The sequence below is a fragment of the Opisthocomus hoazin genome, chromosome 13 (genome assembly GCF_030867145.1).
Source record: "Opisthocomus hoazin isolate bOpiHoa1 chromosome 13, bOpiHoa1.hap1, whole genome shotgun sequence".
NCBI lineage: Eukaryota > Metazoa > Chordata > Aves > Opisthocomiformes > Opisthocomidae > Opisthocomus > Opisthocomus hoazin.
Window position 1 is genome coordinate 15,474,741 of NC_134426.1, and position 27,300 is coordinate 15,502,040.

At 45.9% G+C, this 27,300-nt stretch overlaps 2 protein-coding genes across 7 annotated transcripts; one reads left to right on the plus strand and one right to left on the minus strand.

Moving 5' to 3' along the window:
• Positions 1 to 26,998, plus strand: C13H12orf43 (chromosome 13 C12orf43 homolog). Of its 6 annotated transcripts, none has more exons than XR_012765454.1 (9): positions 21 to 196; positions 911 to 956; positions 1,794 to 1,892; positions 2,574 to 2,647; positions 2,977 to 3,067; positions 18,069 to 18,257; positions 23,964 to 24,078; positions 24,704 to 24,923; positions 26,307 to 26,998. XR_012765454.1 is itself a non-coding variant. In XM_075435043.1 (6 exons), the coding sequence occupies exons 1-6, from the start codon at positions 40 to 42 to the stop codon at positions 3,808 to 3,810; spliced, it is 816 nt and encodes a 271-aa protein (XP_075291158.1). In that variant the 5' UTR covers positions 1 to 39; the 3' UTR covers positions 3,811 to 4,548. The 6 variants fall into 6 exon arrangements, 1 of the variants encoding a protein (XP_075291158.1); XR_012765455.1 differs by having other exon boundaries at positions 24,756 to 24,923; XR_012765452.1 differs by having other exon boundaries at positions 24,843 to 24,923.
• On the minus strand, positions 5,953 to 22,527 carry HNF1A (HNF1 homeobox A). The gene is made up of 10 exons (XM_009936724.2): positions 21,928 to 22,527; positions 14,405 to 14,604; positions 13,332 to 13,518; positions 12,789 to 13,027; positions 11,824 to 11,981; positions 9,823 to 10,024; positions 8,316 to 8,507; positions 7,913 to 8,034; positions 7,481 to 7,622; positions 5,953 to 6,892 (listed from the first exon to the last, which is right to left on the minus strand). The coding sequence occupies exons 1-10, from the start codon at positions 22,260 to 22,262 to the stop codon at positions 6,765 to 6,767; spliced, it is 1,905 nt and encodes a 634-aa protein (XP_009935026.1). The 5' UTR covers positions 22,263 to 22,527; the 3' UTR covers positions 5,953 to 6,764.
• Positions 26,999 to 27,300: the final 302 nt, after the last annotated feature.

Here is a 27,300-nt window from a genome sequence, read left to right on the forward strand (position 1 = left end):
ACAGCGCCCGGCGTGCTCCGCGCCCGGCGCGTCTCCAAGATGGCGGCGCCCAGGGGCGGGTCGGGCATGGACGCGGACACGGACTCGGACTCGGACTCGGACTCGGACAGCAGCGGCGAGGCGGCAGCGCGGTTCCGGGAGGCCGCCTGGGACTGCGCTGCGCAGGCGGCGGCGGCGCGGACGGAGCTGCGCGGCGGTGAGGCTCGACGGCCTGCCGGGCTCGCTCTCCCGCCGCAGCGGCGGCCTGCCCTGCCCTGCCTCCCCCTCCCGTCCCTGCCGGTCAGGGCTGGGCCCCGGGGCTGTCCCCGGGGAGCTGCGGTCAGGCGGGGCCACTTCTCTGCCGCGGTGCCGGTGCCGCCTCTGGGGGGGGGGCTCGGCCCGGCGATGCGCCGCCTGCAGCCCAGGCCACAGCCCCTGCCCCGGTGGGTCGGCTGCCGCAGCCTGGCCGCTGGGAATCACAGAACCACAGTATGGGACGGGTTGGCAGGGACCTCTGTGGGTCACCCAGTCCAACCCCCTGCCCAAGCAGGGTCACCCAGAGCAGGCTGCACAGGACCTTGTCCAGGCGGGTCTGGAATATCTCCAGAGAAGGAGACTCCACAGCCTCCCTGGGCAGCCTGGGCCAGAGCTCCGTTACCCTCAGAGGGAAGAAGTTCTTCCTCGTGTTCAGATGGAGCTTCCTCTGCTTCAGTTTGTGCCCATTGCCCCTTGTCCTGTCACTGGGCACCACTGAAAACAGTCTGGGAAGAAGTTTCCCTCTCCCCATGTAACTGTTTTCCCCCAAAGGTGGCTGTGGATCGTGTTTCAGGCGTGATTCTTTGCGCTATGAAATCACAGGTGCCAGAAGGGAGGGTTAAAGAGGTCCTGGTCACAGGTCTTTTAAACTCACCTTTACTTCTTCCTTTCTCAGGTGGCTTTAGAAAGGATCAGTTACAGCCTGCTCAGCCCAGCCTAAGGTATTTTGCTTCCGCTTTCAGAGTTACGTTCCACTGAAGAAAAAATTAATATATATTGTAGTTGTGCTACTCCCAGTTAATGCTGTGTGATGCTTCCTACTGGAAGGGCCTGTGCTGTTTTAGGAGCTGGTTCAACCATAATCTGAAATGATGCTTACATCTGAAAAAACAAATAGCTTTTTTTAAGTACATTTCTTATCCCTCTAGCAGCAGGGGAATATAGAAGTTGAAAACATATTACTGCTGTCAGTTACGTTAGTTCTAAGTGTCAGGAATCTCCCAACTCTGCAAGTGTCGTACGAAGGTACTCATACGGCTACATGTAACAAAACTTCTTTTTCTTCAAAAAATGTTGCGACTGCAAAGCGAAGCACTCGTCAGCTGGAAAGCAACGCCTGAGTTAGGAGCCTTGCGATGGAGATGATGCTGTCATATCTAAATTTGCAGCGTTTCTGTAGGCTCTGTATTGAAGGTTGGCAGCCAGGCAACTTAATAAAACCATCTTTCCTGGGACAGGTTTTGCATGGATTGTGGCAGCATACACAGTTACTAGGTGCAAGAGATGTGCTGATGTCACTTATTTGCGTTTGTAGGCTATTTCAATGAGAAAAAACATCTAATGATTAACTATGATGGAGCTGGCTAAATATTAGCACTCTCTTGGGAGCTGAACTGTTACTACCAAGCTATTTTGGTCTTTCTTAGCAGAATTCCCTACCAAGTATGAATTGATTACTAGAGGGTAGGAGATTTTACAGTCCCTTATCTCTCGTTTGGGTGAGAGCACCAGATGTTATTGGCCTTGAAAGAGATAACCATTATTCTTATTTCAAACAGGCGTGCGGTGAACGGTCACGCTGAGGATGGAAATGAGCTGCAGACGACACCAGAGTTCAGAGCACACGTCGCAAAGAAACTGGGAGCAATGCTGGACAGGTATTGGCAAGCAGTACTAAAAAAGCTTTATCTGTGGGTAAGGTACACCAATGCTTTTGTGTGCTGAGAGTAGGAAATTAAAGAGCTGAGTGCACATTGGATATGGAGGGGAAGTTGTTTCTCTTCTGGTCTCCATTATTCCTGTATTTAATGCAGACTTCCAATATTCTGTGAACTAACCTGGCCCATGTGCTGTGCCTCTCTGGTGAAGGCACCCTGTGCAGCGCTGCCTGTCTCCGTTTGCCTCTGTGGTGGATGTGTTGTGGTGAGGAAAAAGTAGAATTTGGGTGCCTTAGCACTTTCATCCTTTAAAGGCTGGCTCAAGAGTCTTTCATTTGTTCTTACAACCTAAGCCAATACCTGATTCAGGGTTGTGCTGGCAGTATGCCTCTGGCTGGGCTGCTGCTGCCTTTTTTTACTGTGTAAATATGGCCCTGAGATCTAGAATTATTGGTATTTAGAGTTGGCTTTAGAAACGCTGCTCATAAGTTGTTCTTGTGGCGCGCGTTGCTAAGGAGAGAAGATGTGGTCCAGTCTGAAAGTGGGGAGGTGAGTCGGCTTCACTAAGAAAAAAGTAAGAAGTTGTATAACAGCTCCCTATAGTTTTGTTTCCTAGAAATACCCAGCTGTAGCTCAGTTTGCACAAAGCTCTCTAAGATCTGACTAGGGTTTTCTGTTCAGTTTCATCACTGTCTTGAAGGACTCGTCAGGACCTTCACAAACTGCTGTGCAAGAGTCTGACTCTGGAGACGACGGTGAGTTCTAGTCACCGCTGTTGTGGCTATTCTGTGACATCGTTAGTTCAATAATGACAAGTGCGGGGGGTCCTGCCCAGTGCCAGCTGTACGCCCAACTGACTAATAAGCATTTGCCATAGAAGAATTTCTGTTACCGTCAGTGAAGGCTTTTCCTTCAATGTTATGATCTCTCTGCCCTAACTCCTCTCGGATTGTTAGCCCCACATAATTGCTGTCAAGCACTGTAGCAGTGCATTAACAGCAGTGAGGCTTCCCAAGGAGACCGCTGTTGATTGCTGTCGCCTTTGTTTTATATCATGGCTAAAATTCCATTTTACGTATTTCAGGTTTTCGCCTCTTCTCTTCCTCTGTCCCAGGAGACTGTGGGAAATCGGAGCCTTGCCCTGCAGCAAGGCAGAGACAGCCGTCTAGCTCCAGGTGAGGTGGTCTCAGCTGCTCTGATCCTGAAGTACTGTTGCATCCCACGTTTCAGTGGCAGCTGGGGCTCTTGCAAGGGAATAGGAAGCTGGAGAGCTTGAGAAATATGTATCTATCACTCCTATATTTGACTGGAGCAGATTTTCTTGGGGTTTTGGTTTTTTTTTAGCACTGGGGAACTAGAAATGTTTGTGGAGATTTCTTTCCCCTCAGAGTATGCGTAAAGAACATCTTGGCCTCCAAACTGGTTAAATGGTAGCTGTAGGTGTGGGAATCTTGGAGCCACTGGAAGTTGATCAGGTGTTCTCATCTTAGATGACTCTGTTGTTTGTGCTTTGGGTGAATTCAAGGCGAAAGTATGACATGACTCCCTTCCCTTTGGTTACCTTTCCAGTGACATGGACAGTGACCAAGAGTGGCAAAGGTACCAAGAGGCTGCTGTGTCAGCCGCAGACATTCTGAAGCAAAGTGCTTTTCCTGCACTGTCCCAGGATTCCAGCTGGGATCAGAGTCAGGCTTACTTAGAGCACAGTCAGAAAAACAAGAAGAAAAAGAAAATTAGGGGAGAGAACAATATTCAAGAGAAAACAATAGACCCAGCAGAGAGTGACCAGATCAGCAAAGATTTGCCACGGTTGGTGTCCACAAATGGACAGCATGAGAGACGGGACAGCAATCATACAGAGAGCTCAGTGTTGCCAGGAGTCATGAAGAAGAAAAAGAAGAAGAAAAAAAGAGAATGAAGATTTTGCTCTGCGAACGGCAGGTGATTTATCATGGATGAAGGATGCTGAAAAAACAACTAACAAAAAGAGTTGCTGCAGATGAAGGAAAATTAATTGGCAAAGCTTCTGTTCTAAAAGCTTGGCGGCCTGAGAGTCTAATTAAGAGACTTCCTATGTTGTTGGCGTCCCTTGGGGAAGGGAACATTGTTCTCCTAGCACAGCAGTTATCTGTGCTGCTGCTTACGCAGACCTAGCTAGCGTAAAAGGACTAAATACTGTGCATAGACTTGCGTGACAGAGGGATGTAATCATAACTGCATCCCTCCTGGTCTGTTCCTTCACATCATGAAACCAAATCTTGTGTCCTGGAGAAAGCGTATGAATTTGGTTTACATGGCAACAGGTGATCAACTCCTTTTTCTCTGTGCCTCCTCCTAGATGCTTACTAAGAATAGCTCCAGCCTGGGGGAGACTCATTTATCAAAAGCATCCTGTCAGGTAGCGGCCCCCCCCCCCCCCCACCTTTTTTTTTCTTCTGTGATCATCACAACAATCTGTTGTTGAAACCTGCCACGTTACTTATCCCTCTGTAATCTGCACCTCTCCAGGGTCCCTGCATACAAACGAAGTGTGCAGTGAGCTTATGTCAGAGTTGTTATAAATAGGTAGTTCTGTTCAAGTTATGTCCTGTGAAATTTCTTTTTGTGTGTAGTTCTTTTGTGGTATTTGTTGTTATTAAATTCTACTACCCTATTAGTCTTACTTAATTTGGCAGGTTTTGTACAACAGTGGCTTTCTTGCTGTATTCAGATGGCTCCCGCAGCAGAGATAAAGAAGGCTGAAGATGGCTCTTTAGTTGCTTGGTGATCAGTGCCATGGAATTGCTACAGGGAGGACTTCTGTCTAATTTGAAAGTCACTGTGTTTCAGTCTGTATTTTGGTTGATTATGACTCTGAAATACAGTGGGGTTTGGTAGTTTTCAGTATGGCTCGTGGTCTGTTTATACTTCAGCTCCAGTTTTTCAGGAAAGGACCTGTTATTGGAAAAATACTCTTCTTCTGTTTTCAAGATTGTTGGGTTTCAGTAGCTCTAACTCATTTGCCCTATTCAGGAGACCAGAAGGCCAGATCAGAGAAATCAAAATAGTGAACTGTTGCACTTTGAGCGTGGGAAAACCCAATATGTTTTCTTTCCTGCTGTAAGACCCTTGCTATTTTTTAATCAAGAAAACACAGTTGGCATCCAAAAATGGAAGGGCTAAGTAGAAAATTGGCTTGTAATTTAACTGAACGCGCCAGCAGAGATTACTTGTTTTATGGCCAGTTAAAACTTCAGTATACTGAAGCTAGCACCTGGGGCTTCAAGTGCGTAGTGGTCTAACAATTATCTTTTAAATTGTTTTATTGTAATTGTTCTTATGCTAACTGGAAGTTATGTGTATTTGCAAATGATACGCATGGGAGATTAGGAAACAATTCTAGGATAAAATTCCTCAGAGAATCTAGTTACTGAAATTAGTCTCTGATGGTTGATAGTGTCTAGGGGAAGATCATGTCAATACAAACTGTAATGGACATCTGCAATTTTGTAATTTCCAGATGTGATAACTGAAGAGTTCAATGTTAGGCTTTTTCTTTTTTAATTCTCCCTTGTATCTTAACCTTTTAAGAGTCTTGAGCACTTTCTAGTCTCAAGGATTTTCATACATTTCACAGTTTAATGAATAGCTCTGTTTTGGTCACAATGGCAAAAACATGTTAATTAGGGCTTTTTTCATGCCTGGCTAGTGACATATCAGTGATGTGAAGGTCGAGAGTAAACAGAGGAGAGAGGAATAATTAGAAGAGGAATTATGTAAGTAGATCCTTAGAGCTAAAAACCTACACTTAGTGCAAGTAAGACTCTTAGACCCCAGGGTAAATATTTGCATATCAAGAGCTACAGTATCTGGCCTACAGGGAAGCTAAGAATGAACCATGTCCTGTAAAATGAATCCAAGCTGACATCTTTATAGAGAACAACTGAGGGAACCGCTGCGCTGTGGAGCATGGGGGTGAGCGTGGGGGACCTGTGGAGAGTGCCATCCCCTGGCTCGCTCAACAAGATGCACGAGATGAGAATCCACATGGGTAATGCAGAGAACTGGAATCTGCTTGCTGCTGTTAAACTTTAATTTCTGCATTTAAAACAAAGCAGAGCTATATCAAAAATAACCAAGCCATTTCCACTAGGATAGCATGATTTTAGAGCAGGTCATTTTTAACTGAGAATGTTTGGTTCTGTTGTAGTTAATTGAAGGGTTTGTACCTCGTAGTAGTGATCCCATGCTGACAGGTCTGTGCCAAGCCATTCCTGAATATCTTCCTTGGTGATTTTTGTGGCAGTCAGAAACCAGGTTCTCTCACTCTTGCCTCCAAGATACTGTAATTTCTCATAGTTGCCTTTGGTGCATCTTTACAGCAGAGGAGGTCAGTGTTTCAAAGATGGTGTCCCTTCTTTGGCAGCTCAGCTTTGCTCTTCCCTGCATGGCTTAGTCTGGTGTTGGCAGGTTTGTACAAGCCCAGCCTGATGAAGGCTGAGCAGAATGGAAGTCCCATCCACGCCCTGGCATTTTTGCCATATTGCATTTGGGTCCTTATCTTCGTGGGATTGCTTCTTGGGCAGCCACAAAAGGACGTCTGGGAGTTCTAGGCTGGGTCGTGTGGTTTGGGTTTGCTTGGTTTTCTTGGAGGCAGTGGATTTTAGCAGTGCCAGCATCATCTCTCCATGGCTTCTGTCTTGAGCCTGAGACATGTTCTCTCATGGAGGCAGCTCAGTAAGGGATTTGTGTGAGGCAGCAGGGGCTGGAGGTCGGCGGAGCGCAGCAGCCTTTCCTTCCCGCGGAAGGCAGTGGTGACAGTGATGGCAAACACACTTGGAGTCGCACCTGACAGGTTGGTCATGGCAGTCAGCCTTGAGTTAGTTGTCTTGATTACTGAGTGGAGGATGCCATCTGCGTGGAGATGAAGGTCTCGATGACATTGTGAGTGGATGGCAGCAGCTGACTGTGGCTGTTGGTGGAGTCAGAGCTTTGGTACAGCACCAGGCTGCTGGAGGACACTGTCAAAGGCACAAGCAGAAGTTAAATACAAATTCTCACTGCAGTCCCTTTATGTGTGCTCACACTCGCCTTTCCAGCATGACTGAACACTCCTGTCATAGGGACATATCTTCTTTTTCTGTTTGGTGTGCCTCCATATACCTAGCTTAAGCCTATAGCTAGCCTGAAAACATTGAGAGGGACAGCCTTCAGAGAGTTCAGTTTTGAGGGTTCTAGCTGATTGTTAGTGTCCTAGTTCTTCTCTTAGAACTGGGAAGATCCAACCAGAGTCTCTTCATGAGGGACTCCTGGGCTTTTCAGCCCTGAAAACTGCCTACAGGACTGGATATGCACGGACTTTGATTTTGTCCGTATTTTTAAGGTTATTTTCCTTTCTAGATTGTAAAGAAGGGCCCTGTTTCCCACAGTCTGGCCTTATACAGGCTGTGCTCTGAATCTTTTCCTTGTACCAGATTTTCAAACCCCCCAAGACACAGGTCTTTTAGAGAATCGTGAGTCCCAGTTACTGTTTTCTGTCTGGTTTTACGGTGTTGGGAAGAGAAACTAGGCAATACGTGGTTTAAGATAGTAGTGGTTGCTGCTCTTACCAGCAGGGCTTGAAGTGAGGCGAGGGCCTGGCTGAAGGTGCTGGATGGTTGTGTCTTGATTCTGTAAATGTATCGTTGGTGCCTGTGAGACTGGTGTGTGCATCCCAGACTCTGTGTGGGTCTCCGAGTCAGATGTGAATGCCTAGAGAAAAAGTTAACAGTGCCTGGTTTCTATCTGCCTTCCAACAGGCACGAGAGCGGAGTGAGCAGGTGCTGTTTCCAAGGAGATTAAATCCTCCTTGATGCAGTGAAGAGCTTGCCCTAGTGCTCCAGTATTGCAACTGGTACCAGCAAGGCAAGGAGATAAGAAAGATCATCCTGCTGGGATGGTGTAGACCGCACACCTAAAAAACTCTTTGACAAGCAACGAGCTGCCTGCATACTGGTGCAGTTCCAAGGTGGGGGAACAAACGCGTGTGCAGAGGCTGTTACCTGTTTAGTTGGTGTCAGGTTAGTCAGGGCGCTGAGATTGGCTGTATCTGTTATCACCATGGTTTGTGGTAGGAGGCCTGTATGTGTGTATTGGGCCACTTCGGACTTGGGGCCATAGAGAGCTGTGCATGAAAGAAAACAAGATCATGTGGATGCTGGAGCTTTGCATGAGACTAGTTTGGCTGAGTTGTTCTCCTCATGCATGTGGACCTGCTGTCTGACTCCGAAACAGGCGGGGAGTGGAGGGACAGGGAGGTGAATGCAATAGGAGAACCATTTCATAATTAGAGCAACAATAATAGGAGAGGAAAATAGAGCACTGCAAGCCTGAGGACCCAGCAAATGCTCCAGAACAGAGTCTTTAATTTTTTGTTTTCTTGAGCAAATGAGCTGACATTCTTACCATGAGGATTCTGTATCTGGGCCATGGTAGCCATGAAGGGGCTCTGGTTGATGTGGCTCTGGACCTGCTGCATGAGGGGCTGCTGGTAGGATGGGTGCAGTTGCTGGGAGAACTGGACGGGCTGCAGGGTGGTGAGGCTGCTCCCCATGCTGTTTATTACAGGTACGCTCTGGGGCTGGGTTGAGGCCAGGCCTGAAAAACAAGGACTGATGACAGTAATGTCACACACTCTGGCAGGAGTGTGCTTGCTCTGCAGTAGCAGTGTCTGAAGTATTCATCGTAGCAGGCCTGTCATCGCAGGGTGATTTCGGATCCTGCTTTTCAGGTGTTCCATTTGTTATCCGTGGTTAAGGATAGATTTCATGCCTGTGAAAATGAAGTGGGAGCACGCAACATGTACAATGCAGACAGTACCACGAAACCACCTCGGACTTCCAGTGTTTGTTCCTGTGGTGCATCCTTGTGTACCGGTACAGATCACTTTCCAGTTTAGGCATAACCTGATACGGAGTTCCACTGGGGAGGCCTTGCCCAGAAGTAAACTCAGAGCATCATCTCAGCGTCCAGTTCATTTTATTATTTTTTTTTAATGAAGCTGTTGGCAACAGAGAGAACTATACTGTAGCTTTCCAGCTCCATGGAATGAAGTTTACGCTCATTATCTTGGGCTGCCACATTATGGAATTTGAACCAGTGAGAGATAGGTAGAAGGTTTCACATGTTACTGCCCATTTCCCACAACTGTCCAGACCCTGTTTCTGTAAATCGGCAAGTCTCTCCAGCACTGAGAGATTTCCACACAGTGGAATTAGAATCTCTAGGTATTTTTTTTTGTTTGCACATAATTAGAATCCGTATCATAAGCCTGGGTATAAATAAGGAAATGGAAATGTGTTCACAGCTGTCACATGGAACAAAATAGGCCTCTTTCTTCCTGGGAGGAAAGTGCAAGAGGGGAGTGTACATTTTGTTTTCCTTTATCTAATGAGATGCACTTTGGCAGTAGACTAGTCTTGAAATGAAATCTCATACAAGTCCAGAAAAACTGTCAAAGTGAAAAACAGAAAAAAAAATAGTAGTTACTGCTGTGGATTCTGAACGCATATACTTCATTTTGCAGGAAGTAGAACAGGATGTTTTGTTTTTCAAGCAGTATGAACATGCTTCAATTTTCATAGTTTTAATGAAGTATTGCATTTATATTTGGGAAGATGCAGAGCAGCAAAACAAAATACAGGAACAGATTTCAAAAGTCCCATGCTTTTAAGATGTGAGATTGTGTGTAACTTAATTCTAACATGAATAAGGAACATCTGTCCCTTAATTCCATTGGTACTGGTAAGTAATGCTGCTGAAGATCCTTAGTGTTTTGTGAGAATTTCCCCTGGTGCGTATCACTGCCAACTTTGTGCTTTTGTGTCTGAAAATAAGGCAGGTCATTCTAACAGTTACAGGTAGCTGTTTATCTGAATCCTCTGAAGCAGAGCCATTACAGAACACTACTCACCTATCACCAGGGTGGAGGCACCTGTGTTGGTGAACGCTGGTGCTAGGGATGAGGTCTCGCCAGCTCCGATTGCCATAACACCCGGCAGCGATGCCATGATAAGGTTCTGAGTTTGCTGGCTCAGTGCATGTGGATTTTGCTCTAGGCTGTGCAAGGCAGTCAGGGTGCTGACAGGAGGGAGGGTTCCTCCAGGAGCCGAGACCTGTGCGAAAGGAGGACCGTGACAGTGCCATCTGCAGCAGGTTGAGTATGGCGCGTCCCAAAGCTGTGACGAACGTCCTTCTCCCTCTTCCTGCCTGCTCTGACCACGTGCTAACTAGAAAGACTTCACATTTGCTTGTCTGCAGTTTCCCTGTGCTCATCAATTACCTAGCAAAGCTGTTGAAATACTGAGACTGAATCCTTGCTGGTTTAGTTCTTTCACGCTGAAGAAATCATAAGGGTTTTACAAGCAAGAATGAGATTGGTCCCACTGCATTCCCTACAGGGAAAGTTTATCTTCTGTTTTACAGCTGAGGGTAGAAGACAATGCTCAGAGAAATGAAGAGGCTCGGGTAATTCTACATAGTAATTTTAACTGCAGAACTCAGCACAGAATCCAGGAGTTCTTCTTTTCTTGTTCGCCTTTTCCTCTGAGAAATGCCTGTAGTTTCCCTCCCTCCTAGCAAGTGTCTTTTAGAGGCCAGTGAGTTTTCAGGTTGAGATTTTAAAGAGTTGCTGAAAAGTTTCTTTAGACCTTTCTCTCATACAGTATGTTCTTCAGGCCGCATTGTCTGGCAGCTCTCCGCTGTTAGGGAGGAAGTGTACCTGTTAGAACAGGACTGTTCTGAACTTGGGCGGCTTGCTCTTTCAGTCTGTCCTTGAGTCACTGAGAAATTTAATAACTTGACTGTTTTCTCAGCCTCTGAAATGAACCACGTGACCTGTGTCTATGCTCTGACGGGGTTTTTAGTTTGCAAGGCCCTTTGGAGACCTGTAGTTGAAGTACTATGGAACAGCGAAACAGCGTTCTAATAATCTGGCTGACAGAGAAAGTTCAGTGCATTATATTACACTTTTTTTTTTTCCTCCCCCAGACAGAAAGCTGTAACGAAGCTTTAGTAAGAGTAAGCCCCAGCAGGTTAAACAGTGGGACAAATCACCTTGATATCAATTTTAGAAGACAGAAGATTTTCAGCACCTCATAAAAGACTTTTTTTTTTCTTCAGGAAGAGACCAGAAAGGCGGAGAGTGAGCGACTGAAGAGATTTAAATCATACTCATTTATAGTGAATTTAACTTTGCCTCAGGCCAGTATGCACTAATGCAGACTTCTTCCTGACTGTCTCCCTGTAAGCAAGGGAACATGTGCAGACTGAAAATGGTCAGTGTAGTAGTAGTGCCAGTGCTTCATTGCTCATGATGTGGGAAAAGATGTAGTCAAATCTCAAAAGGAAACTTGCTTTGAGAAGGCAGCTTGCTGCCATCTAGACATCCAGTAAGTGTCACAATGGTATGTGCTGCGTACAGGCTGTTGGGCTGAAGTTTGACAGGTAAGATGTAAGATTACAGGTATAGGTGAAGTACGGGGGTGTGTGCTGTTAATCCCTTTGGTGTCTGACCAACTATCTTGAGATGTATGGAGTTCAAAAGAGAGTTGGGGATGAGATGATGAGGATCTCACTGGGGAAAGGAGGAGAGAACAGGGTTTTCTGGGAAGAAGGAAATCATGCCATACCTTGAGCTCTGTTTTTTCACAATAGACTGCTTAGATTGTAAGGAAATGGCTATCCTTCTCGCTTTCATGCTCTAATACCCGCCCTCACCAGCAGTCTAGAGGGCACATGTATCTCAGGAGTGCTGATGTCACATGGTTGGTGCAAAGGGGCTATGTAATATCTCCAACAAGGCAGTCTTAAGAGTATTCTAGGAAAAACGACTTCTGCATGGTCTGTATTGTGACCACAGGCAGAGAGTACCTGATGTCCTCCAGTCACCAGAAATGAAGTGTACATCACTTACCAGCTTAGTGTCTGTGCTCAAAAGGTTCTGGCTGGGCTCCAGTCCAGGGGGAGAAACCTGATGCAGGATGGTTTGGGTGGTCACCATGGAGCTGTTCCCATGGTGGTTGCTGCTGGTGGACTCTGCCTCGCTGGCTGGCTGCTGGTTGTACCGCACTCCTGCATCACGACAGGAGGGAAACTGGTTGTCAAAAATGAGAAACTGAGAAGCTCTGGCAAGTGCTAAATTCAGCTTCCTTTGCAGGTGCTTGTCTTTAGCTGTTTGAGGCAGAGGCAAGGTGGGTAGCAGGGGAACCAGGAGAACAGGCGTTCTTGCCACCCTGCCCTGGCTTTCCTCTGTAGCTTGGCACAACTGCTTCCTCAGATACTGACTTGAAGGTATGGCTCTGTGTGCTGCAGGGAGCAAGCAGGGTTCACTAGCAACCACCCTTCTGGGTGCGGGTGTGGAGAGAAGAAACTCTCAGCGTGATCATCTTTTCCCAGAGTGAGAGCAATTACCAGCTCTGGCCTATGAAGCTGAAAAAGCTCTGCTCTTTTTGGATGCAGAATGACCTTTGCTGATGCCTGAACAGTCAGACACAGAGTCTGATGGTGCTGATGTGTGTTGGAAAGAATGGGAGGCACACACAGGGGTGGAAGGATGCAGAACTGACTTGCGATGGCAGCCAGGGGTTGACTCCTTGGAAGGGGATTACTGCCTGCCAGCCGTGAGGGAGTGCAGGACGTCAAAGAGTAAGTGAGGAGATTTGGCTGAAAGTGGTGTTACTGAACTTTGTCACCCTTGCTATTCTAGCCACTCTCCTCAGAGATGTGGTCTCTGTCACCAGTGCTCTTCCCTTGTAGCAAGTCAGCTTTTTCTACCTGTAGATTCACCTCCTAAAGGGGTGGACTTGAGATAGTTTTAATGGCTGAGTTTGGGTAGGTTCACCCATTCCTCTTTCAGATCTCCCTCTGGTGGTTTCTTACCGTGAACTTTGCTGGGTGAGAGAGCAGATGGTGGTTGGAGGGAGGAAGAGTTGTGAGGAGTTAGAGGGGGAGCAGAGGTAGGCTGTGGTCCACTGAAGGTGTCCATGGCCAGCTTGTGCCGGAAAGCCTCCTCCTTCCTGCGATTGGCAAACCAGTTGTAAACTCTGACCTCTGTCACCAGGTTCGAGCCCAGTCCCTGGGCCTGAGATGGGGAAACACCTCTCTGAATACACTCTGCTCTGTTGGAGGAAAGCACAACAAGAGCCTTGCTGAGCTGGGTTTAGAGAGACAAGAGTCAGCGCGCAGCCCGATGTGGCTGTGGCCTGGCACACTGGGTGGAAGGGTCCTGCCAGGCATAGCAGGGCATGAGGCATTACTGATCCTTTGTGGACAGTGAATGCTCAGGTGTGGCATTTCTTTCAGACGCGGCTGGTGTCAGTGGTGACATCCGCTGCTGTGCCGTGAGCCTGCCTTTCACGGGTGCCAGCAAACAGCAAGGCCCTGCTGTGCCCCTTTTCCTCAAAGTCGGACGTCTGTCTTTACCTGTTGCACTCTTCCACCAGTGCCTCTCTCTCTTCTTTGCTGGGGTTTTTCTGTCTCTCATAGGCTTGGAACAGGATCTGTTGTGAGGCAGGACCCCATTTAAAGCGGTTTCTTCTTCCTTTCTTGGTGGGCAGGTCATCTCCCATGGGCTCCTCAGTCAGGATACCCTGGCCGGCGTGTGTGAATTCTGCAGGCACAAAGGGGCAAAGGAGTTTGCTTTCTGGAAGCATTTCCAATAGTTCCATCTATTTCGGTGCCTAGCAGAGTCAGTGCAGCTCACCCTTGGAGAAGATCTCATACAAGATGGAGGGTTGAATCTAAATGGGGTGGAAATAGAGTTCCATAATCTGCTGTAACTGATAAGATGTTCCTAGCAGGACCATGTTTACCTGTCCTTTCTCTGGCATGCATTGCATCTCTGTTCCCACCTTGGAATAGTGAAAGCAAATGCAGCTGAGTCCAGAGTAAGCATGGCTGAAGTCCTGCTGTCCAAAACCATCCAAAGGCCATATGTCTCATTTTACGTGCAACCCACCAACACAAAATTAAGACAGAAGTAATTAAGTAAGAAGCGCGTGTGCTGCAGGGGTTGGTTCCAGTGGGTGCCCATAGTGAAGGGGCTTGGAGGCCATGAGGTGATAGCCTGCAGTGGTTTTTCACAGTGAGTGCAGGAGCCTGCTGCTTTCTGCAGCTAGAGGAACTGCTGCTCTACCTGAAATTCCGATATCCCAGTTCTTGGGCAGAAATTCTGTCTCTGTCATCTGTCCACTACACTGCGTTGGTCTGAGGGTGGGTGTAGAACTCTAAATGCAAATGGAGAGTATTAGTTTGCTTATTTCTAGTGAAATGGAGAGTGGAGTGGGTGACTGCAGGCTGCTTCATGTGGGAATGTTTTTCCATGTACTGTTTGGTTCACCTCACCACTGAGTAGTGACCTAGACTTCTTTAAGTTCCCTGCTAAAAGTGGCTTTTCCTTGCACTTTTCCTTGATAAAAATAGGGAGTAAGGATTAGCAAGGGAGAGCAGAGGCCTTTATGAAACTGAGACAGGAGAACGGTTGTTGCCATACTTACGCTGGGCCACCTCTCGCTGCTTGCGGACATACCAGGTGTAGAGGGCTGCCCTTTTTTGGGTCTTCATGGGAGTGCCCTTGTTGAGGTGTTGTGAGAGGTGAGATTGGTTCAGACCAGTCGTGTCCACCACCTCGCGCTGTGGGATGTTGTGCTGCTGGAGGTAGGATTTCACCATCTTTGCTACTCGCCAGGGATCCTCTCTGGAAGGAGCAGAAAACAATGATCAGGAGAGGGAATCTAAAGCTATGCTGCACTCAGCAGACCTGGATTCCACTAGTATCTCCTGAGGAGCACCTTGCGTGTCAGCCATCACCATTGCATTGGTGAGGCCAGAGTGTTAACTGGCTGCATAAGGGAAAGCTGTTCCTCAGGGTGGTACCTTTTTTGGTTTTGACTCTGCATTCAGGGTAAAAACTGCATGGTGTTAGAAGTGAAGTGCAAAAGCACTAAGTTCCTATAAACTGTTCTCCATAGGGATTCTGATCTCTGCTTAGAAGGGGACTCTTTGGTTACCAAGGGAATTTCCTGATGCATGGCCACAGTCTTTGCTGTCTGTGCTCATTTGTATACAAGGTTTTGGGCTGTTCTGTCTAGGCAGTTATCAGCCGTAAATGATAGAGAGTGCTGGCCAGTGATGCAAGCAAGGAATGGTCCTTTCTCCTGGGAAGTAATGTGAATGTAAAGCATTTTTGCTGCTAGTGAGAAATGGTATGAGGCGGGAAGTGATACTACGTTTTGGTTGGATGTTTTATGACTACAGATCTCTTGTTTTCAGAGTTGACCTCTCTCTTCCCGTTCCCTACCTAACTTTTCTTCTCTATCCCCCTTTTTTTAAGGCATAGGTGCTTTGAGTAGGTGTACTTAATTTTACAAGATTAAGTATTAGGCTGAACCTAGTTCATGCCCCGATTCTGGTCCAGGTTGGGTTGCCTCGCAATGCTTCAGGAAACAAAAGCAGGCTTGCATGATACTGTGACGTGACAGCTATGTATGCACACGTATACACCAAGCGATCCAGGATTATGTGCTTGCACATCTGCTACATATTAGTCAAACATACTAATTCACATCTAGATCCACTCAAAGCTTTTAAATGCAATAAAGAACAACAGGCAAACCACTGATTCCTCCTATCGCCACCCTTCTTTGGGGTGACAGCTGAGTGAATGGACCTACTTGAGACCTGCTTACAAAACTGGAGAAGCTAATTTGTTTCAGGATTTCATAATGAATGTGAATCTCTGATTTTTAGGATCTTCAGTTAGAATATCCGTGAAGGTTCCTAAGGAAAATAGAGAAAACATGACTCTATTGATTTCACCAGCTCTGAAAATCACAGTAGGAAAATGTGAAACCAGGCAGTCTGGATCCGAACAGTGCAGGAGCCACTCTATAGAAAAACCTTTGGTTCTGTTTGAACAAAGAGCATCCTTCTGCGTTTGCTGTGTGAAATGTCTGGTGGAAATGATTTGCGTGCTGTAGAAATGCACTGGTGTCGCATCCAACACCAGCACTGAGGGAGCAGTGGAGGGGGGGGTGGTGGAGATACCTGGGCTTGTGCAGAAGCTGTCACAAGAACACACAGGTCTGAGCAACAGGCAACAGCCGTGCTGTTGGCTGCTTTGTTGACTCAGGAGGTTGCCAGAGGCAGCAAAGTGATAAGGAGGACAAAGTCCACACCTGTGCTCTCAGCACAAACACCCTTATCTCTGTTCCCCTGCAGCCTCTCTCCCAGTGCCTGGAGAGTCCAAGGAGCAAGCTCCGCTGCAGTTAAAGTGTGACAGAAACAGTGTCAGTGACAGCTTTCTGAAGAACCTGCTTTCTTAAAATAGGAACTTTTGTTTCTCTTTTACAACCCAACGCTTGCTATAGAGGCTTCTATTTTCTAGCTTCTTCCCTTAATCATCTTTGTCTTTCAAAACCCCCAAACTGGGATGAACTTACGAAAGCTTTTCTTTCCTCCGTGTGGTTTGGGTTTGTTTTTTTTTTCTTCTGCTGTCTAAACCGAGGACCAATCTCCTCCCTTTGTACCTGAGATAGTCTAGCCAGCACCTCCACCCTGAATGCATTACACACGTCCCTATACAAAGAAGAAAAGGCTCTGACTTGGAACCTCTTGTCCTATTTGTATGTCTATAAATATCTTAAGGGTGGGTGTCAGGAGGACGGAGCCAGACTCTTTTCAGTGGTGCCCAGCAACAGGACAAGGGGCAATGGGCACAAACTGAAGCAGAGGAAGTTCCAGCTGAACATGAGGAAGAACTTCTTCCCTCTGAGGGTGACGGAGCCCTGGAACAGGCTGCCCAGGGAGGTTGTGGAGTCTCCTTCTCTAGAGATATTCAAGACCTGCCTGGACAAGGTCCTGTGCAGCCTGCTCTGGGTCACCCTGCTTTGGCAGTGATCCCCAGAGGTACCTTCCAACCCAAACATTCTGTGATCCTGTCTCTTAGATTTGAGTTCTGGCTCAGATGGGAAGAGGAAGGACTGTGTTAGCACTGATGGAAACCTTGTTACATGTTGATTTCCTTCCTGCACTCCAACCATGAGTTACTTTTGTGTCCCCTGTCGAGATCCTCGCTTCTTTGTGGCAGGAATAAAGCGGGAAGTATCTGGGAGTCTCTTCTCACGGTGGTTAAAGCCCTGTGCTTTTTCTGTCGTCTTTGGGACAAAGCAGGGAGCTTTGTGAGGCAAAGCAGTGCAGAGGAATCTTAGTACAGTATGGTTTCATAGGAGAGTTGTATGAAATCCTAACTACTCTACACATTATCAAAGCACAGGCTGCAATATCAATGCAGCAATTCCTTTAGGCCCAAGGGTACATCACAGAACAAGTGATGGCAGTTGGTCAGCTGAACTCTTGCATGAAGCCTTGCCCAAATACATATTTCCAGCTGCAGAGCCTTCGCCATGGACTGAGACATCATATGGTGAAATCTTTGCTCTTTCACTGGCAGTGAGGCTGTCGCTGACTGTCAGAGGGTAGGATTTCACTCTAAACCTCGTTCTCCTGTTTATAGTTGCACTACAATCTCAACTGCTTCAGTGAGTCAGAACTGCGGAAATGGGTCTGCCTTCCTCAAGCTCTCCTTCTCTATCTTCAGGCCTGTTTTCTGCTTTTTAGCTTCCCTTTCTCCCCAGGTGCAAGCTGCCTCCCTGTTCCTCTCTTGTTCTCCAACCTCTAAGCTCAATCTCCAGATTCTTTCCCCACAATTAGTTTTTACTTCCTAAGTCTCGCTGTGCTGCTGTCAGTTGCTGAGTGCCATCTGAGCATAGCCCCTCTCCCTGGCTCATCTCAGCCACAGGGGCCTGGGTCCTCTCTCCATGCCAGCTTCCCATTTTCTTAGTTCTGAGGTCACTTTTTAAGGGCGTTTTCACCTCCCTTTTGTTACCTGAACAATAAGTAACCCAGGTAGTTAGTTATAAACTCAAAGGGAACAAGAGGCTGGTTGATAATTTATAGCAACATCTCAAATTTAAATGGAAAGTAAATATCAAGTTGTTGGCATTAAAGAAAACCCATTCCAGAGAGCTGGAGATGTAACATTCAGGGGACCTTCTCCCTACTTTACTCTTCCTGACTTTTCTTTCTTTTTCCTTTGTTCCTTGCTTTCCCCTCCTCTTCCTCATTGTCTCTGTCTTTCCTTTTCTCCTTTCTTGTTCTCAGGCAAGAGGACCCTTCATTTCCTCGAGGCAGGTTCTGCATTGCTGCTTTGGACCAGCCCTTGCTTAAACAGAGGTTCAGAGCTGTGAAGTACTCAGGACCATCCTCTGGCCCTTTCCTCTGGACCTGCCAGACAGCCCTCACTGATGTCAGTGCGCAGCCTGGAGCCGGGCTAGGCAGAGCGCAGGGAAGGTAAGACCATCCCGGCAGGGTTCCTTTCTACTGAACTTGGCCTGGTTTGCCTCATCTGGGTTGATATGTGGAAATGAAAGGGGTGTGGCAGCTTCATCTCCAGATTCGCCGGCTAGAGCCGTTCTAAGACACTGCTTACACAGGGAAAAGACTGAATCTTTATCATTATACCTTTGTTTTCTTTTTTCCTCATGGAAAACATGCTTTTATCCCTGCCTCCAGGGGAAATCTGTTGCTTATCTCAATTTCTCTCTTTCCTAATGGAATTTCACCCCTTGCCCTACAGGTGAATTGTTGCTATGCCTCTCTCCTTTTGCTGTACCTGTGTAGTATTATGATCTGTCCCCTTCCCCCAGCGCAGCCTGGCTCTTGCTTTCTACTGTGGGGAGTATCTGGGAATTACTCCACACAGCTCTACCATGCTATGGAGTTATTTATTCTTTATCATAGACACAATTAGTTTTCTGTGTGGAGTGATATGGAAAGAATGTTTTTATTCAAACTGTAAATCTATGGAAGATCAGTGAGCCAGATTAAGGGACAAAATGAAATTATGTTAATTCCTCACTAGAGAAACCTTTCTCTGAATCGTCTTTAGGATTTTTTTTTTTTTTTCTGTAGGGACAAAATCTAATCAATGCCCACAGATGTGCCCACTCACGTGGGTGTATCTTCTCTACCTCCTGCTTTACTCAGCTTTGGCTAGTGGTTTCCAAATTGTGGTTTCAACTTCAGTGGTTCTCTGAGGACATACTTGGTCTCTAGGTGCTGTCATTTTTTTCCGTGCCAGCTCCTGGAAAGCCTAGCAATGGACACTTTCCTGATTCTACTCTATAAGCAATGGCTGCAGTTACCACAAAGACTTTCTTGTCTCACTAATAGCTGCCCACAAGTCAATCTCTCTGTTAAAATGTGGTCTACAGTATTAGACCAGAAATCATTAATAATGCCCAAAGAGGCTCCTGCCTAAAGGCAGGAGGGCCTCCATCTGGTTTCTGGATTCGAAATGCTTGTGTAGATGCTGAAATAGCTTTGCAAGCATTGAGTGAAGTTTTACTGGGAATCCCTGGGCATGGAGCTGATTGCCTGTCTGCCTTTTATCTATTGCTGGGAATTAATTTCATTATGGACTGTTCTTCCCTGTCTTACAATACTTATAATACTATTTTAAGGCTATTACCTTTAAGCATCTATTAATGGAGAGGTCTATTCTTAAAAACAAAATTTATTAGTAGGTAACCACTGCTTACGTATTATCAAACCCTGATACTAGTTCAGATGCTTCAAATAGATTCTCAGACATACAGTTGCTTTTTTTTAATCTTTGACCAGAGATTTGAAACATGTCAATAGGGACTTCCTACTATTTTCATTTTACTTTGACTAATTTTGATCTATTATATTCCTCCATAAGTAGACTTGGAATTTTCTACTGAAACTGAGGCTTCTGGTCCCCCCATACTGTCCTCAACAGCAGAAGTTAATCGCTGTAAGCTGTGGCACAGGGGACTGGTGAAAGAAAACTCTGATGTTTCAGAATAAAGCTTTGCAATTAAGAGCCAGTATGAGGCTTAGGAGATCCTTGTTCTTGCCCAGTCCTCTCTGTGCTGTCTTAGGGTTTCAGGTAGGTCACAGAATGTCTCTGTACCTCAGTTGCCGTTTGTTAAATGGGAATGCTGCTCAACTGACGGTCTAGAGAGAGGTGTGAGACATCGGAAAGCATGAATATCTCAGGTTTGCAAGAGAGGTTGAGACTGCTGTGCTGAGGCTGGTAGTAAGCACAGGAAAGACTGGCAGCAAGCTCCTGGAAAGGCAGGGAGGATCAGAAACCAGAATTCATGCTGAAGTGAGGGTGGCAGGAAGGAATTCCCTCCCTCTGTGTGTCTGTTCTTAGATCACAGAGGATGGCACTTCAGTCCTGCTTCACCCATTCATTACAGAAAATGGGACAAAGCCAGGTGCTCTTCTTCAACTTCCATGGCCTCCTTTGCGGAGAGATACCTGATAAACCATCAGAAGTTAATGATCAAAAAGCTTATCAGGGTCTTTTCATCTATAAATTTATAAGACAAAAGAGAAATAATAAAGCCATTGGATAATTAGTAACTAGCCAGGGCCCGCCCGGTGCCACTGGGCTCAAACTACCCCAAGACCTGTACGCAGACTCAGGGAGATGAGAAGGAGACAAGGATGAGGGGAAGAAAAAGAGTGGAAAGGAGAGAAAGAATTAGCCAAGAAGACAACAAAATGGCAGGAACAGCAGCAGAGACAAAAGTGAGGAGAGAAGGGAAAGACATAAAAAGAATGGGAAAGAGGTAAATGGAACAGAGAAGACTAAAAGATGTGACAGAGCTGGAAGTGGGGAAGAGATGAGAGACATACTGGGCCAAAGAAGACTGAATTATTGGGAATGTTCTCTCCACCCAGGTAAGCGCTGACCCAGTGCATTTTCCTCTGCTGGGTACTGCAGAGTCATCAACTCCCACTCTGCCAGGGAGCTTTCTTCCTGAAGTATTTACCGTGACGGCTAACTCTTGTCAGGCCGTTTTCCTAGTTCTGGCCTTTTGAGGTGGGATTTGATGTTTGCTTCTTGTAGTTACATTCTGTGTTCATTTCATTTGCTCATGAAAGGGAGTGATCAGAAAGCCTGAGAAATTCTCTAGATGGATTTTAGTTGTAGTGAAGATTTCACATGCAGGATGTTGCTGCTATCAGCCAGCCATTTCAAAATACCTCGAAAACAGATGGGCGAGATTCTGCTTCTGTTGCGATAGATAGGTTGGATGGACCTGATCCTTGCTCAGACAAACCTCTGAAGTTGCCCACGGGAATTGTATCCCAGCAAGAATTCCAAATGGGAATCCTGGTGAATGTTTCTCTAAGTCTGTAATGAGGCTTACTGCTATGGGGAACTCTAAACGTCTTCTGATTTCAAAAGACGCTTGTATGCGAGGGCAAATTTGTGTGGCAGTAAAACCTGCAATTGTTGCTGCAGAAGTACTTTGTAGCTGTGACAGGCAGTGGATGGTAGCATAGAGTGTTCTGCCCAGGTTTTAACCTCTGCATGTGTTTGGTGTGTGCTCCTTCTAGAAGAAAAATCCCCACTGAAGTCAGGAGAACTTTGCACTCACACGAACAACAAGAACAAGTTCTCTTGGTTTCTTTGGCCAATAATCTATAGCAAACCCCACTAAAATTAACAATGTTAATCGCCTTAAATATAGCAGGGAAACATTACATCTTCACTTTACCGTACATCCGCAAGCAAATATAGCACCAGTTAAGAGTGATCAGATTTTTTTTCCTTTATTTTCTTTTCTCCCCTGATGACTCAAATTGTGAATCCTATTAAAAATTTAAATCCAACATTCAGTGAGAGAGATGCAAGTTATACAGGCTTCGGACTGTTATGAAGCCTGATGATATAAGCACTTCAAATATGTAATCAGGCTCCATTCGTCTCATAAAATGCACGAAAGGAAAGTCTGAGCATTTATAAAGAAATTGGGGAAGTGTTTTGAGGCTGCTAGTCCTGGCAGGGATGAAGACTGTCTCTGTGCAGCTGGATCAACTGTGAATACCGCGGACGCTGAGTGGAGGGGAAAGGAAAAGAGATTTAGAGGGAAGCGTGCAAGAAAGCAGCAAAGAGGAGCAGCAAATCTGTCCTTACTGTAATAGTCTTTCCACCACAGCCTTCTGGTGAGCAGCCTCCTCAGGGCTCAAGTTTTCCAGCTCCTTCATTATTGGAGGGGTAAATTCCTCCCCGTCATCAGAGGTTTCATCTTCCGATAACCTGGACTCCCCCATTCCGTTGGGGAGGTTGGGGATGTCGGGACAGGGTTCCCCTTTCTCTGTCTGGAGGGCATTGATAGCGCGTTGACTTTCACTCTGGAGCACGTAGGGTTCCACTTCGCTCAGCGCCTTGATCAGGGTCTCCTTGGTTAGCCCCGACTCCAGCAGCGCTCCCAGCAGCTCCACTTGAAGATGACTCAGCTTCGAGACCATGGTCTTCAGGCTGGTGTCTCTTGGGTTTGAATTTCGGGTTATCCTGCTTCCAGCTTCCCTACACCATGTTCCTGAGGTAACACGCCCGACTGTCAGGAGAGTGGGCACAGCACAGCCTCCCGCCTTTATGCCCCCCCAAAAAAAACAAAATACAAAATTGAGCCACTTCAGACCCCCCACGACTGTCCTGAGCCAGTGCTGATAAAGGGACCCTTGGCTATCTGTTTACATTGGAGCAATGTAAATTCTCCAAGGTTCATATTTATCTGTGTGCTTAGCAAGTTACTGAACTTTGGACTTCAGCACTGCCGCAGCAGTTCACAAAGTGCAGAGGAAGAGAAAGCAGGGGGAGGGGGAAAGGGAGGGAAGCAGAAGAGAGAAGGAGAGTAAAATGAAGGGATAGGAGGTCTGCAGCGTGGAAAAGGAAAGCAAGCAGTGGAAAGAAAACTAGGAAAATGAGGATGGAGAAATGTGGCTTATTTCTAGCCCCATTAGTTTTGGGGAAGGAAGGAAGTGAAGTACCCAAAAGGAAGAGCTGCGTTTGGCTGCGTGCGGTTCAGGAGAAGGTGCTGCCATTGGAAGATTGCAGAGCCTGCTCAGAGCTCTGGCAGTGGTGAGGTTCAACCAGTCTCCGCCCTGCCAAAGGCTTGGGGCTGAGAGAAAGCCATGCGGGCAGCTTCCCTAGCCTTTGTGCAACGGCCCCAGCAGAGAAGTGTGACCACTGGGCTTATAGCAACGTTCCTAAAACTCACAGGATGTTCTGGAGCTCCAGCTGGCTTCTGCAGCAGAGCATCAAGTGTTAAATGACTTTTTCACTTCTGGCTTTGGCTTGCTGGGTATCTTGCTGCACAAATACTAGTACCTCCATTATAAGTTGCTATGTTTATTGCTTAATTGATGAGCAGCGGCCGTGTACCCACATAATGTCGGGGATTACGTGGCTTGCCCCACTCAGCTTGTGATTCAAGCAGATGATAAAGAATAACCCTGGGTGTTGGTTCATGCTGAAAGTCCCTGCCCTATCATCAATTGCCCCGCTTGTGAGAAGTGCTCTGGGCAGGCTTGTGGCTCCCATTTATCATCTACCTCCATCCCTTCTTGATACCAGCGCTGCTCCAAGGTTCTGGTCCCACCTGTCGGCTGGCTTCCTAAAACATGCTTACTGGCTTGGCTGGAGTCGCTTAGTGCAGGTCTCGGGGAGTCCTTATGACGAGATTGTCTTTTCTGGTCTGAAAATGTATGAATGAATCTGTCTGCTCTGAGTGGCTAAATAAGGGAATAACTTGATGTGCGCATGTGGACTTGACGCACGGGCATCTCATGCAAAGGATTCCTTGTGTGATCAACAGGAGAACGATTTAAAACTATTGTCTCGGTGGAGGTTTCATAGGGGCAGCTAGTTGTGTCTTTTTATGCGCTCCTGTCAAACCCAAGCTAAGGGGACCCTAGCAGGACTGTCCCCAAACTGAGTAATGTCCCCAGACAAGGCTGCAGGCAAGACCTTGGCCCCCGTTTTCCCTTTGTGGGCACCATTAGCCATGCTCTCCGGGCTCATGCAACAACACGCGAAGTCAGCAGCTGAAGGACAGAGCTCCTTTGCAGGCCGGACCCCCTCCTCCCTCCAGGCACAGCAAGCTGCGGTCGGGCTGCTGGGCTGACCATTTAACCAGGACTGTTGTTAACTGTTAGCTTTTGTTTCAGGTGGCGTCTGCACCCAGAGTACCAGGGAGTTAAAAAAGCTCACTTGGATACAGAAGACTCTCTGTGTGTGGCTAAAGAGAAGTGACAAGTTGGAGTCTGCGTAAAAACATTTAATGTAAGAAATTTTCACGTGAACGTTAACACAAAAACACTTTAGTTTCTACAGTTGAGGGGTTTTTTTTGGCCATACTCTTAAGAAAGATTATTTAAAAATGGTGAGCTTTTTTGGCATTGTCCTATCAATGTTTTGGTACAACTTCAATGCATTTTAGGTTTTATTACAATTTTCCTCACCCCCTCCCAGTAGATATTCCAACAATACTGGCTGATAACAGTGTTACTTGTAATTACAATATCCAACCATGACATACAGTTTCTGCACGCTACATCCTTATAATTCAAGGATTTTGCAAACAGACAACAGAAATGAACATCTGTTTGTATGTTAGGACCTCACTGCAGTGTGTGACAGAAGAGATTCTGTCACACTGTGTTACTTCTGTCTTTCTTTGGCTTGGTGAGTTCTTTTATCTAAGCTAAGATGGAAAGTATTACATTGTTCTTGTCTAAAAGATTGTCCAATCTATGTTCTGTAAGTACATACACCTGTTGTACGCTTGAGGGGGGACGAGGACACAAACCATTAAGGTTAGACAAAGAACAGTGATATTTGTCAAGGGAGACTGTAAAGAGAAGAAAACATAGCAACAAATTATCTGTCTATATTGTGTGGTTTAAAGGATTCCTTATGCACCCAGAAGTCCTGTTGCTGTTGCTTCTGCTTGCCTTCAGCTGCAGAGGCTCTTCAAACAGCCTGTCTTGAAACCAGTGAACTTTGAAGACTGTAAAACCAGCAATGAACATCTGTTTGTGTGTTAGGACCTCACTGAACGCTACAAGTGGATGCTGTGTGGAGAATCCTTAGCTGAATATGGAAAATTTTCAAATACTGAGGAGGAGGTAAATATTCTCTATCACTTCATCCTGCAGAGCTTTTTCCCTTGGTCTGTTAGAGTTGTCCATTTTAAACTGTAGGAGCCTGACAAAACAAGGAGTAAACTTCTACACTGTCATCTTTACATTCACTGTAACCTGCCAGACTCTGCTAGTGAGTGGTTCAGCACTCTATTCAGGATTTCAGGTTCTTCAAAGTGGGGAAAACCAGCAAACGTTTCAGTCTTTCTTAAACGTTATAAATTGCTAGCAGACAGAGTGAACGTTTGGGAAGCAGGAAGGGGACTCCTGCTGTGAATTAGCCAGCACCCCTATTTTATGCCCTGGCACTAAGGACTGCAATATTGTATTTCTCAGATTATTACAAGTGCCACAATATGCAGTTGTGAGGTAGTAAGAATAGCAGAGATCAAGGGTAGAAGCGGCAAAGATTAACCAGCTGGATTATAGTTCTAGTAGTAGAGCAAGAGCTAAATTGTGGAGTGCAATAATCCAGACAACATTCTCCTGTAACTGAATTGTACTTGGGCATTTTGCCTTGCGGGTGAATATTTGAAAGGAAAGGTCTTGGGTTTTGCTGTACCCATTTTCATCTGTTACCAGTGCTTAGTATATGTTGATTTCCTTAATTACGTTCTCAAGTCACTCTGATTAGTGTGATCTTGGTAATTGTGATCCAGGAAACTTCTGAAGCTTGAAGACACAGAGTGATACCCGCTTCGTTTTCTCATGTTTGCAGTGTCAGTTTTTGTATTTTTTTTTTCCCCTGCTTGGTTTTCCTTAGGCATAACTACTGTGGTGGCTGAGACCCCTCAAATTCAGTGACAAGATGTAACCAGTGTTACAACATTAAACTGGTCAGCTTAATAGCACGCTCACGAACAATGTTACATAAACAAATCGGTTTGGATGCAGATTGGAGAAATATATCAATTAGTAATCTCAAGAAGTCTGATTTCTATTTTATTTTAATGGTAAATTTAATAAAGATTATTTAAACAAGTCCAACTACTTTGCATTGTCCTACATACACTTAAATACAACTTGTATGCATTTTTTCCTTTATGATTTTATTTTTTCCTGAAGTGGCAGACAGTCTGATAACACTATGTGACACCTATCTCATAAAACTGGGTTCCTGTCATTCTCCAGTAACCGTCCAGGCAAGCATGTCTTGGGTTCCTCTAATAGAATTCTGTTTTACTGGTAAATAATAGGCTGTCTTGATTAACTGTTCCAGGGTAAGCCCTTCTCCCCTACGTGTAATAAAGTAGCTGAATTACTAATTAAGTGGGTTACTTAATGCTGAGAACGACTGCATGAAACTATACAACAGGAACATTATTCTTATTTTAGACTAATTGGTCTGTATTCTGCTTATTGCACTAGGGCAAACCAAAGTAATGGACAGCAGAGTCCTGTGAACAGAATGGAAGGCGGAAGAGACTCCCAAAGCTTGACTTCTTCTTGTATCACCACCATTTTTACCTCTGACGTTTTCATTTACTGAATTATATCCATTATTAAGTGTACATGAGGAAAAATACAGTAATTTGCTAGGATAAAGGCAGTGTATTGTGGCTTGAAGCATAGAGAGCATAGAGAAGGAAAACCCCCTAAACAGGATAAAAGTGCTAGCACAGGGAGCCTGTATAGTTCCCTGAATTCAGTGGTAAAATTGCCACTGGCAAAAGAAACACAGAGAAATTGTTCTTTTAATAATTCTTTACCTTTTCACTGTTCTTCCTGCTGAGACTGCTAAATGCTTTACTGGCCTGGATGACATTAACATCATCCCCTCCTTGAAATGTGAGAGCTGTTATTACAATATTCACCCTTATTTCTATGGTCGGGGAAAAGTAAGCTACGCAAGTACCAAAACTGATTATCATTTGTGCATTGGAAGCTTAGTCCCAAATGGCACACAGGAGCGTGAAAAATCTGAGATAATTGTCATTTATATGTTGTTTTTGTAGGGCTGGATTTCAGCTATTTGTGCAAACCCCGAGTATCTCAGTGGGAAAGGACTCACTTGAATAGATGGTTTTAATGTTCCAAATAAATACCCATTTATGTTCGAATTTAGTAGTTTTTGTTGTAAATATGTGATTATAATTGAAAATGTGATTTTACAGAGAAGGAAGCTGTTTTTTGTGTACTTTCAGTAGTATAATCAGCAGCAGAACAACAACTTTCAGAGCCAAGAAGGGGGCAAGGCCACCTTTTGACTGCAACACCGGAGTGCCGTCCCCCTTACCGCTGTTTGCAGAACGCAGCTGCATTCAGAGGAACATATCTTTTACTCTTGTATCTCCAGTGTTTGTTAAGCTTCGAGAGTATCAGTGAAACTGAGGCCCTTAAGAACTGGCCCAGAGGCAGCCAG